General features: G+C 35.5%; 1 protein-coding gene across 1 annotated transcript in view; it reads left to right on the top strand.

Annotated features, from left to right (window-relative positions):
- The window catches only part of WWOX (WW domain containing oxidoreductase), a 426479-nt gene that overhangs the window by 78574 nt on the left and 334597 nt on the right, over positions 1-13308 (top strand). The window contains exon 6 of the mRNA XM_088530845.1: positions 5888-5976. Within this exon, the coding sequence (XP_088386971.1) occupies positions 5888-5976 (89 nt within the window). The remainder of the gene's footprint in view (positions 1-5887; positions 5977-13308) is intronic.

A 13308-nucleotide genomic window follows, 5' to 3' on the forward strand; every position in this document is an offset into this window, starting at 1 on the left:
TGATAATATTTTGTTGCAGTGGTAATGATCTCGTTTTAATATCTGTTTAGAAATACTTATTCCTCCAGCCTCTACCATTATTTCAAAAAACCATTACTCTGTTTATACTTCATATTTCGCAGCAAACAATCTAGGTTTATTTAATCTGAAGATTTCATACTGAGCAAGTTTTTGAAAGGACACAAAGTCTGTAGATAGTTTCTAAACTATCAAAATGCTGTTAGCTTTTGTTGACTTTTTTTTTTTTTTTTTTGAAATACAGTCTGTTATCAGCTCAAATCTTTCAGAATGAAAAGAATTGAAAGCATTTGAATGGGAGGCTCTCCACAGGATGAAGATCCTGTTGCATGTTCCCAGGCTTGCTCTATTATCCTGTAAACAAGAAGATATGTTTATTGGAATAGTAAACTATATGCATGTAATATATTGCCAAGATTATATGAAATTCCCCAAGATAAATTCAAATAAGCTTTTGAGGAATTGGGAGTTTGGAGATGGAGAGAAATGATCTATATCCAGAGAAAGAATAAATTCAGCTAAAGTAAGCTCCCAAATAAATACCAACAGACATGTATGTAAAGAACTGAAAAAAAAAATCCTACTGCTAAAACCTATGGTAGGTATTAGAAAAATGTTTTTAATTTCTTGTCACTGAAGCAGATGTGTAGTGTGTGCAATGGAACCTTGTGCATACACCAAAAACAGACATATTTGGAGCCTGAAAATTTAAGCATGCTAAAATAGTCTAGTAAATATTGTGCATGTTTTTCTCTTCTCTCTAGTTAAGGAGTAAATAAAGAGATTACCTAGGGAGGCTGATTTTTCTTGCTTTCGTTTTAAGTAGCATTTAGAGTTGCCATGGTAGAGTTTGCTTCTCTGAAGATACTAGTTTCAAAAAGAAATGCAAATAGTTTTCTTTTTTCCTAATTATCTTCTGAAGATATTGCAGGCTATAATTTTCAGAGATATCAATCCGTTTTAAAAGGAAACTAACTTTAAGGTTGTGAAACAGCATAGCATTCTTCTTAGTAGTGGTATTCATTTCTGAACATTTAGAGGAGAGAAAAAAAAAAAAAAAAAAAAAAGGAAATTCAAACCTGAGAAATTGAGTGACCACAGTGAAATGAATAATTCTATTTTATATTCCTTTGTATATAAGGACATTTTCTAACAGAAACACATACACAGTTTTAAAGTATTGGTCATCTAAAATGACTGATGACCTGGGAAAGCTAGTTAGTCAAACATATGGCTATATTTTGTGATTTAAAAAAAAAACCTACAGATAAATTGAGAAGCTGGAAGGGGTTAAAAGTAGATAAGGGTGGTTTGTTTAAAGGTGAGGACCTTGTTGGTAGCTGGCATACTTAGAAATTGGACTGCTTCATATCAGGTCTTTTTTATAACTCTTGTCCTTTTGGCCTTTAAAATGTGAACTTTTTTTTTGTATTTGTTTATTCTCTGGTCAAAGGAGCATCAGGACTTCACTGTTGCTTTTATAACTGAATTAAGCTTAATAGGATAATCTACAATTCATATTTTCAGTGTCATGTTTGGGGAACTGCCATAGGGAGGGGAGGACATTGGGTTGGAGCAGAGGCCTGAGACAGTTTCATGGCTTGAAGTTTTCCTAAAGCTCTCCCTGTTCCTCTGAGTTGCTGAGGCTGCTGCAAAGACAGTCTCTCTGTGAAATATTTGCAAATGTTTTGGAAAAGGGTTACAGGAAACACGAAAAATCCATTTTTCATGATGAAGTGTATGTTGAAAAATTATCAATGATCCTAACAATTTGCAGACTGATTTTGACTCATTAGGTCTTTATGCACTTTGATGAAGGCAAACCATATGAAAATTCTATTTTTGTGAAGAAGAATGAGCATCTGGTTACTTGAAACAGGAAGGACTCAGCCTGTATAAAATCAGGTTTTGGGAACTTTCACTCAGAGCATGAAACTGTATTTAATAAAACTGAGCATGGTGGAACTGGGCATGTAGACTTTGTCTATAATAATGCATACCTCGAAAGTACCAGTGTAATTCCCATGTAGATGTGTGTTAATGACAAACTGTAATATGCAGGAAATTGTTTTGTTCTTAGTACCATGCTTTCTTGTATTACATGGTGAAAATTTTTAAACATGTAGAGTTTGTTGATACGGGGGTAGGAAGGGGGACCTGGAGAGGAAGGAAAAAAAGAAAAAAGGAAAAATGACTTAAAAGTTGTTCTATGCCAATGTCTTTTAGTACACTTTATTAAGTTATCTCAAATGTAACATAGAAAACTTGTTATTAAAATATAATGTATGTATCTTAGGCTATTCTTAAAGTGGTATGATTCATTTGTCCCATTCATTTCCATGAGAAGTACTTCATAGCATTCACAGAACACAGAAGTTTGAAGCTAGCATTACATAAATACAATTTTGCATGAAGTACCAAATGTTGAATACATTAGAGACAATAATATTTACAGTCCTAATCCTGAGTGAAAGCCTTTTTCCTTATTATGTTCCTCCATAAATAGTGCATAGCACTGACTATTGAGTGTCATCAGCTATGTGTCAAATTGTCAGATGTGCTTCTAACACATCCTTTACTTTGTTTTCAACATGGAAATATGGGTTTATTTGAGCATTGCTTGTCATATGCAGAGTTTTGATTATTTGTTTACTTTATCCATTTTAACATAATTCTACAGACCTTCTAGCAGTTTTAATGTTGAATTCTCTTTTTTTCTGAAGATTAGCTGTTTCTCGTTCTGCATCTCTCAAATATTTGCATTTCAAGACATTGTCACCAAGATTTTTCTTTATCAAAGTGTTTTTTCCCAATTTATTATATTTTCAGTCCCTCAAAATCGGGTGTTTTTACTGTTCTGCTATATATTCAGTTTTGAGGAAAGGACTTTTAGATATCTAAGATATATGCACTATGCATTTTCAAAGTAAAATTATATAGTAAACCAGGCAGTGTCCACTATGTTACAGTTTAAGTAGGTCCTCAAAAGATGTCTGGTACTCACATAAGATAAGGGACTGCAGCATATTTATTAAGAGCCTTCAACTCTGTATAAAACTAGAGCAGTCAGAAGTAATGGTGTCTGCTGAAAGATTCTTTATCATATGAATTTACTTTTAGTCATCTATTATTTATTTCAGCTATTTTATATGCCATTATAATAAATATTATGACAGAGAAAGCTTTTATGCTTCAACTTATTGTACTGCTCTTCACTTCCTTGCAATCCTTCAGGAAAATGTAGCTATGCTTTACCTATATTTAACGTAAATCATCACTTACATTTGAATGAAAAATTCACTATGAAAAAAGAATCCTTCTTCAATACCAAGACACAAATGCACAATCATGTTTACTGCCAAGCTACTCTACCACACAGTGTTCATTTTTAAACAGTTTTTAAGCTGTAAAGTGAATACATTGCATATAGTGAAATTGCTTGCTTTCTGGGTGTTTTTGCTTTCTTGTTAGCTTCTAGCTCAATAAGCGTTTTTCTGGCATGTGTGCAAAATATTACCAATTATATTTAAGTTTTTTAATACTTTCACTCCATGAGGAGCCGCTCACATGCAAAATTACACAAACTGCTTTCTGGTGCTTTTTCTGTTTAGAGCAATGAAATTGAAAGTTATCTAGAAATAGTAATAGAGTACTTTTAGAACTGGTTATAAAACCATCAAACGAGATGAACGTTTTTCTTTGGATCTTTTCAAAATGTTATTAGACTGGGTTTGAAAAAAGGGCCTTGTTACGACCTAGAGGATGGTCCGTGTTTGGCTGCATTCAGCGGCAGGATGTCGATAAGTAGATGTTGTTAGTCATGAGCTGCTCTTTGGATGTCACAAAATGCAAATGCTCCTCGTCCCCAAAGCACTCTGGCAGTTTCCTGTGGCTGACACTTTTCACGAGGCTCATTGTCTGCTCAGAGCATTTTGAGATGCAGCTAGGACGTGTGTAGGGGCAGCTCTATAAGCTCTTCAAAATACCTTCTCTTATTTAGGTTCCCTTTAAATGATGAAACTGAAAGTACAGTAGTAGAGGGAACAGTAATATAATTCATTGTTAAAATTAAAGAAATTTGGCAATTTTCTGGTTTTGTGGGTTGATATCCTAACGGAAGTGTTAAGCTTCACTCTCTTTTGTATTGGGGAAGTGACAAGTCCCATTTAAGATTTCAAAGCATGAAACAAGGCATAATTCAGTACTGAAAATATGTGAAGAGAAATGGTGAGAGACCTCAGCATAATAAAATTGGCACATTAGATGAGGATTTGTAGCATAGCATTAACAATCAGTTCTGACTGTGAATTATAATTACAGTTTTGATGCCTGTTAGCAAAAATGTTTTCTTTTTGGGTTTTATTTTTTATAGACTTGTCACTACTAATATACTTGCGTTGATAGGAACCTGCCCTGCAAACATGTTTCCTTTTTCATAGCTTTATTTATTTGTGTCTTAGAAGAAAGAAGCATGGGAAAAATTGGAGTGAAAGGGGGTTCATGCTGAAGGCCCATCAGCTCCTTGAACCCCAAGAGGAGGAACAGGTGAAATGGGGGTATCTCTGAGCGGGCAGGCTCGAGTCCGAGTTTGCGAGGGAGACACGGCAGTGGGAAAGTCCACAGTATAGTGGTCTTTGGAGCAGTTTGGATGTTGCATGTTTTAGTTTTGCTTGGAGGGTATAGAGCAAATGGTGTCCTTTCTGCTCAAGATCTTTCTTAGGTATTTTTGAGGGAGATAGATTCGTCAGATTTTTCTTAAACAAAAGCTGGGAGATTATTGAAAAGAACACTCTTAGTCTGCAGTTTGCCACTGCTGCCCTATTTGATGGAAAAGATACTAAACCCATAGGCAGCAAGAGGGAAGCAGAAGATGGAAGAGGTGCATGCAGGCAAGGAGAGATAACACACGAATATTAATCAGCACAATGCGCATCTATGAACTGATATTTGATGAAGTGCAGGGGGTGAGGGTGAAAAAAGTGGTAGTGTTTTTTGGTTTTGCTTTGTTTTAAGGTTGAGTTTAGCTCTTTCAGACCCCATCGATTGGGTCAAACCTGCTGATTTCGGTTGTATTTACTGTGTTGTCCTGTTAAGACTGGCTGGGGTAGGGAGAAAGTAATTCAAGTGAAATTCCTTTTAATCACAGCCTGTAATGCAGTGGCCATAATGGGTGCTATCAAAATAAAAAGCAGGTGTAAGACATAAAATGCGATGATGTGGGGACATCCATGAAGGGGTTGAATATGAGACTAAGAGAAGGACTTCTGGTCTTTCTGTGCGTCCTTAGCCTGTCTTTTTGTGTGATTGCTCTTTCTCTTCTGTGTGGAAAGTTGCCTTTAAGAGTCTAAGCCATTTTTAGAGGATATTCTTCCCTGGTAAACTTTTATTGTATGAAAAACTCAAATGTTTTCTATACTGATGTATGTCTTAAATATTGGCTGCTGTGGATAGTAGCTTGTTTTAGGGTGAATGTGAATTCAGCTGATTTTAAAAAACTATTTCCTGAGTATTCTTCTACTGGTATAGTATTTAAAAATGCATTCATTAAGAATCATTATAATAAGTAACAATTTGCATACAAGTTTCACCAGCTAAATAGAAGGAAAAAGGTACGTTAATCTTAAACTAGCTTGTTTAATACTCAGCTTACCAAGCTGAGTATTGCATAGTGTATGTTTCGAGCAGAACTACAAGGTTGCAATGCTACTTTTGGCAGAGTGTTGTGCTCATCCATTCTTTTTGATGATTTGTATTCATGGAGGGCTTATAATGTTAAACAAGGGAATCAGACATGTTTCATAACACACTTTCTGTAACGTGATACTGTGAACTAAGCTTGCTATAATTTATCTTTATTTTTCTCTTCCAGCATAAAGCTAAGGTAGAAGCAATGACCTTAGACCTTGCTTCTCTTCACAGTGTGCAGCATTTTGCTGAAGCATTCAAGTCCAAGAATGTGTAAGTACTTAGAAGATCAGATATTATTAGAATAATTTCTAGTTAATATCTTAATCAGCTGAGCACAACTGACAGAATTTATCACAGTTGGACTACTCAGAAACTACAGTAGATGAATAAGCATTTCTCAAGAATTTTTATGTATATATTTTTACATAAACTGAAGACTGTTTTTATTTAAAATCAAATAATTACTAATCTTGATTATTTCTGGTGTAGCCCCACCTTTAGTAGGGATATTAGTACCTCTGAAGAAGACTAAAGCTAACCCATCAAAAGCAGTTTAGATAACTTTTATCACTTTTCCAGTGGCTTGAAAAACAATCGGGGGTCAGATACCTGTCTCTGGAGTAGTTAGTAATTAAAAAGCAGGGGTGGAGGAGACAAAGCAGAGAATAATGTCATCAGTCACTTCATACTGAAAGGTTATATTCTTTCCAAATGTTCTCTTTCATTTATCTTGAAAAGAATAATGAATCACCAAATTGAAGAAATGATTGGGAATATTTAAGTGCCAACTCTTGGCAAAAAATTCCACACTTTGTGCTTTATTCATGTTTGGACCTGTTGTATCTGATTTTTATGACTCTTTTAGGTTTTTTTTTTTTTGGCAAAGATTTCTGTAACACTTATACTTCATACTATACTTCTCAGGAGAATAAAGCCTCTTAGCCAGCTTTGAAAATATATTGTAGTAGGGAAAATATATAAAAAGAATGATTTTTCACTTTTGAAATACTGCCAAAGCTAAATCTCACATGGATAGACAGATGACATTTTAGTACTTACAGGTCTTTTAGATTCAAGGAATTGTCAAAAATGAGTTCTAAGACCAGTTCTTTTTCTGCCAAAAGTCCTTGGTAACTTTTTTTATCATATGAAATCTTCATATATTAAAACTTTCTTAAAAGACAAATACTTGCAGTACTGCTGCTTTATTACGAAGTGTCAAAATATGAGAACAGACAAGTGTTTTAGTTCTGCTTCATGCATTTTGGTTTGCTACAGTTATTTAAAAATAGGATATGGTACAGCCAAAAGTTAGAACACCCCTCTTCCAAATGCAGCTTTTAACTTGATTTGTGCATTGCACATCATATCATGGTCATCCTCTTGAGGCCGTTTTGGCATGCATCTTGTAAATCATGAGAAGTAAGCAATCATATTTGACTGGAAATTAGCAAAGTGAAAGCCTTTTACTGAGTGACACTTAGAAAATGAGAAGATACAGAAAATATAGAATAAGTAAGTTTTGTTTTACTTCTGCTTGTCATGCATTCTGTATATGTGTTTAGCTATGTTATATTCTAAGTAATGGACAACTCTTATGGTTTCATTCATTTTATTTTGAAGATTGTAATAGGCAATGTTTTTTAGCTTCAGTCCTGCATTCAGGTATTTGTATCTTGAGTTTGTGCTTGCGTGTGTGTGTGTGTCTGGCAGAACTTCTTGAAGCATTGCTGGGAATTTTAAGGTCTGTGTCAATTGTGAGGCTTGTGGGATTTTGACTAAAATAAATTTCCAGCTATATTTTGTTTAAACTCTGAGATTGGATGGAAACCAGACCCCACGCACTGCCTGTAGCAGTAAATCTATTATCTGATACAGATACGGAAGAGTTACCTTACAGTCATCTGCCCTGGCAGGACTATGGACTAGAACATCTACTAGGTCTTTCCAGCTCTGTTTTTTTTTGTTTTGTTTTGTTGTTATTTTTTGTGATTTAAATATGTCTGGTTAAGGTCATAAAGCAATTATAGAGCCATAGCATGTTGTTAGTGCAATGCCAGCTCTATATGTCTTCTGGCTCTAATATACACTAACTACTCTAGTCTATTTACTTGTTTTGCAGTAGTGTCCAGAAGCTCTTGTCAGATTCCTCTGCATTAATAGCTTTCTGAGCAATAGAAAGAAATCTTAGGCCTTCAGTGAGAGATGGAGTCTTGCTCTGGGTGCTTTGGCAGGTCTGTGAGTGGGCAGACTGGCTTTCACAGGGCTGTGGTATCTCTGAGTTCAAGTCTTCCTTGAATCATGGATGCTTTCTCCCCAGTTCAGTGTGTTAGCTCTAAGGCATGTCAATGAACGCATCAGACAAGTGATGTGCACAGTTTTTATACTCAAAAATTTCTAATCTTTTAACAGTAAATTAGCAGAAAAAGATAAAGGTGCCCCTCCCCCTCCCCCCTCAACAAAATGATTAGTTGAGCTCTGTAGAACTTGGCTTCTGGAACAAAAATGCAGTCATTTTAAAATATGAAGGAGAAATCTTATGCACACACTTCATACCTGTCTATATAGATATTCCTACACAGTATGTGAAGAGACTCTGTGTGATGAGCATCTGAAACTTCTGCATTTAGACAGTTTTGCTGTTTAACTTCCCCAACCTGCTCTTGCTTCCTGGACACTTTAGTTTCTCCAGAGTCTGATGGTCTTGGTTGCCTTAAAATTAAAACCTTATAAAATAGAAAGTACATTTTCTTTCTGTATTGAAATTCTGCTTTTCTGGGCTGCTTTGTGGCTCTAGATAATATTTTTGACAGCAGATATAAGGATGTACTCATGGTCCCAACTCTGGGAGCAAGTTTTCTCTGGCAGACAGGAATTTAGATATTTTGCAGATCTTCATCTAGATAAGAAATTCAAAATGCAACTACTTCAGAAAACATCCCTATATGTTATATACTTAATATATCAAAACTTATCATAGCTTTGGCATGGTGGTGGAAGGAACAAAATTACAAAAGTGACAAATCTCCTGCAATGCTCCAATAACTTGCAGAGAGAGAGAGAATCGCCACCTTGAACATGTTTGAGAAACTGAGAGATTCTGGAAACTACTCGAAGCACAAAGAAATGGCATCCTTTGCTCAGCAGGAATCTAACAGGGGCTGGTTACATAAGGAAAACAAATGATGCAACAGAGGGAGAGCTGAGAGACCTTTTGAAGCATAAATAATAAACAGGAGTAAAGAGTTACTCTGGAAAGAAACATTTAATACAAATTGGAGCACTACTTAATATTTAAAAGCTAAGCGGGCTTTCCTGTTTGAAAGTAAAAATCATATGATTCATCTTCAAGTTATCCTACTTCTAAGAGAATTGGTAGGAACCTTTCATTCCTATTTGGATTTGTTAGATGTTGCAGCTTTGCCTGCAGATACAACATAAACTCAGGATTTTTAATGATATGCATATATTGATAAGTTAGGCAATATTCCTGTAAATATATTCTGAAAAATTCATCATCCTCATAGCAAAAAAAAAAGTATATTTTTGTTTGTTTTGTCTTGTTTCTATTATTTATCCCCTTGAGTCAGTACAGTGCTGTGTTTTTTTTTTTTTTTCTTTTTTCTCTTATAAGACTTTATCTTTCAAAAGAAGATTTGGGAGATAAGGGTTGTAGATGATCTAGATTCTGGAGTTTTGCCATTGCAGCAGAGCCTCAACTTTCCTCCAGAGCAGAGCAATGATCTTCAGTTTTTCTAGCTGCTACAGTTAGAGCAGTTCTGTGCACAAAATAAGCCAGATGCAGTCACTGCAGTTGGATCTCCTGAAGTCTTCTGGCAGAATAGAGCGATATTGCTGGAAAATGTCTCATCTATCCCTTACTTCATTATGGGATTGTAGCAGAACCTGAACAACAAATGAAAGATACATTAAAATACTAGTCCAATTTCCTAAAAGATAGGACTAAAGGTTTCCCAAAGCCAATTTGTGATATTATAGTAATAGTGACTAATTTTAGGGTATAGTTTGAAGTGCTTCATAGTTATTTCTCTGATTAGTAGTGAAGTTTCTGACACTCCTGCAATTGCCTGGTTTTGTTGACTAGAAATACTTTCCCCTCTATACATTTCCAGCAGAAGTGGGTGACCTTTTCAGGAAAAGAGATCTCAAGGCACCTAAATGGCTACACTTGTTACTTTCTTATATGCCTAGTTTTCTCTCTGCTAGTTTTCAACCCACGGAATTGGTAAATAATCTGTTTATAAATGAGTCTTTGGCATTAGCTGCTTTTGTGTGTACACGTGTGTTTGTGAGCATTTGGGTGAGCCTTACTGCCCAATTTTTCACATTAGGCTTTTGGAACTGAAAAATATTGAATTGAATCTCCTCTTTGTTGAGTGGGCAACATTTTAACATCTAGTGTAACATTTAAATCAAATTTATTTCAGTGTTTCATTGTCCAAGATCTGTAGGATTTGGTAGTTGTGTAGAAGTCTGTATTTGTGGATCTAGTACTTTGGTATTTACTTGGAGTGTGTGGTATAGTGTGCCTGTATATAGTGTGTGTGTGTGTGTGTGCACGTATATGTAAAAAGAGAGAGAGATAGTGTGTATACTTTATGTAATATTTGTCAACAGTTTCTACTTCAGATTTTTCTGAGCTGGAAGCAACACTTTACAATCATATAGGGCTTCCACATGGAGCTTTTCACTGCAGTTACTTATAGTTTAAAACAGTATATCTTTGTGGTAAGAACTGGAACATGCTAACAGTTTATTCATTTATGCTGTGCAACGAAATATGGGAAAGACAGCGGTTATGAATTATGATTCTCTACTTGGAATGTTAGTCTCTTATTATTTCCTTAACCAGACCAAAATGGACAGGGCCAGATTTTTAGTTGGCCTCTTTAGCTGAGGCCTCTACCTCTATGAGTACATTCATTTTTCATGCTGCAAGCAGAAGTGCTCAGAAACCTTGCGGGTGCAATTAAGATATCAGAGCCTGCTGAAAGTTCACCCCAGAATAGTATTTCTCTGTGTGTTGGATTTTCATGTATTATAACTGACATCTTGTGTTCTTGTTAAATTGTTTATAATTCTAATTCAACCACCATCACAGAAATTGTATAATAAATTATATTAATGCATATAAATACCAATGCAAAAATATGATCTGTTTAGTACGTCATTATGTAGATAACTTGTAAGATCAAGTTTAAAAAAGATGACTTAAAGAGATGTTAAGTGGTGACGGTATGCCAAAGCGGTTAATAGTTATGCAGTGCATTGCATCTTTGTCAGAAACAATCGTTGCCACTGCATATTGTCTTTCAAAATTTGAATGTGTTTTCTCTCTAAGATTGTACAAATCTGTTAAACCCTTTGGCTTTTATAGAGATACTTTCTGTGAATTAAAACAAGTAACAATTGAACCATTATATTTGCTTTGAGCTTGGAGTACCACGGGCTTTCTGACTGTGCCATGCAGACACAAACTCCAAGTCTATAGCACGTTTCAAGAGATGCCAAAAAGTCCATGATGAATTAAATATGGAAACAAATGCATAGCTGGGAAGTTACTATTACAGGCAGCACACATGATACATTTATATAAGATCAAGACTTTCTGCATAAATGTTGCTTCTTTTTCTTTCTTTTTTCTTTATCTCATTCTTTAAGTTTTCACATATTTACCCTATTTTGGTTGCATGTGTCAAGTGGTGTGGATCCAGAAATTGTTTCCAGTATTTTTTAAATTAAAGACCTCTTAAACTTAACCCCATCCCACCTTTTACTGGAGAGAGAGAGATCATGAAGTTTTCACCAGATCACCTTTAATTTGGAGGTATCTGGAGATTATTCTTGGAACACAAGTGCACTCCTTGCTCAGAGATTTTCATTTTCTTTAAAGTAAAACTCTTCATTAAAATGGAGTTGAGAGATTAATATTAGCTGTGATTGCATATGCGAAAATATTCCTTGTTTTACGCAACTAGGGGTATTAGATACTTCAATGTAGTGTTAGGATATTTTATGGGAACATTTCCTGGACAGCCATGCTTGACTGAGTTCCTTAGACCCTTTAAAAGTGACCTGTGAGAATCCCAAGTGGATGGAGGCATTTTGCACTGGGTACCCAGGGGAATTTCATATTTCCTGTGTCCCTGGGGGACACGTCCCTGTGTCGTGTTGTAGTGAGGTGCATGGTGAGGCTGACCTGACTTGGGGCTGTGCGTGGTGGGAGGCTTCTGGAGCCCAATCCCAGTCACATCTGCTGCCCTCCAGCCCTAGGAGCCTAATGGGCCTCATAAGATATTCTGGATTCCCCTGGTCAAAGTCTCCTGGCCCCTGTATTGCTGAAAATTTTCCACCAGATGCAGCAGGCATGAAAGCTGTTTTGAGTATTCAAAGATGTAAGATACTCATGATTTAATGTGCACATTTAAAATATATTATGTTTCAAATAAAGCAAGGGGTTTGCAACTTTATTGCTTAATGGAATTTTGAAGGATCTCTGTTTTTAATTGGTGTTGTATAAAAATTCTGAAATACAAGACAAAATTAGCAGTTTAATTACATATACATTAAAATGTATTTATTCTATTTGGTTAAAGACTTTCTATGGGAGATAATTAAAACACAGAGACACCAAGTCTTTTGGCACGTGAGTATGGATGCTTAACTGCTGACATTAGATAGACCATGCATATGCCACATGTGTCTTAATCTCAGAATCCAAAAATTTGTGTTATAGTCTGAAAAGGTTGTATTTCTTCATTAGCTGTTCCCAAAGCACCAAAAATCCCAGAGGATGTCAAAGTACATTAATTTTTATCACAACATGGAATCTTTCAGGTCTGAATGGCAGCACGCAGCTGCTGGGGGCTTTCTGAACTCTATTACAGCTCTATATTTCTCTAGGCAAAACAGAGGAAGGAGTTGTCATTGGCAAGCGAAATGTTCAAAATGCATGAAGTGTTTTATTGTGTGAGTGATCAACTGCGCTCTTGAAAAGATTTTCCAAGGAGTTAGCTGCTTTCCATGGGAAATATCACAAATATATAATAAAATTAGTAATTGACCTTTCTTGTGAGTAGTACTTTTTTTTTTAACAAGTAGTTAGTGTGTACAACTGAAACTTAAATATTTAGAAATGCATGCCAAAAAAACAAATCATTCCATGGTTATTGCAAAAATACAGCAGATTTACTTTTATTAGTAACTGCTTGTGTATATGTGTAAATAATGAATTGCTGTTGGGATTTTGAAAAAAGATATGCATGTCCATTTTGAAGGTAGCAAATGTGCTTCGAGTTGCTGAATGAAATTTAGCAGATTCCGGACATTTTCATTGCTGCTGTCTTCTAAGTTCCAAGGGGATTTAACAAGTCCCCCAGAAAGAGCAATGTGTGGAAAAGAACAGAAAAAGTCTTGCTCTTACTGTGCTAGGGCTTAAGAAAAGTAAAAATAAAGGGAAAAACTTGTGTTTCTTTTTCAGAACCAGGATGGACATAATCAAAGGTTGAATGGGTATAAAAAAAATCAGTTGAAGAGCCCTATCCGATTCCTTTTTTACCCCATCCTTTCCCTTGGACTAGC

The sequence above is a fragment of the Tinamus guttatus genome, unplaced genomic scaffold (genome assembly GCF_059628265.1).
Source record: "Tinamus guttatus ecotype Peru unplaced genomic scaffold, ASM5962826v1 Tinamus_guttatus_pri_ptg000389l, whole genome shotgun sequence".
In the NCBI taxonomy this organism is placed as follows: Eukaryota; Metazoa; Chordata; class Aves; order Tinamiformes; family Tinamidae; genus Tinamus; species Tinamus guttatus.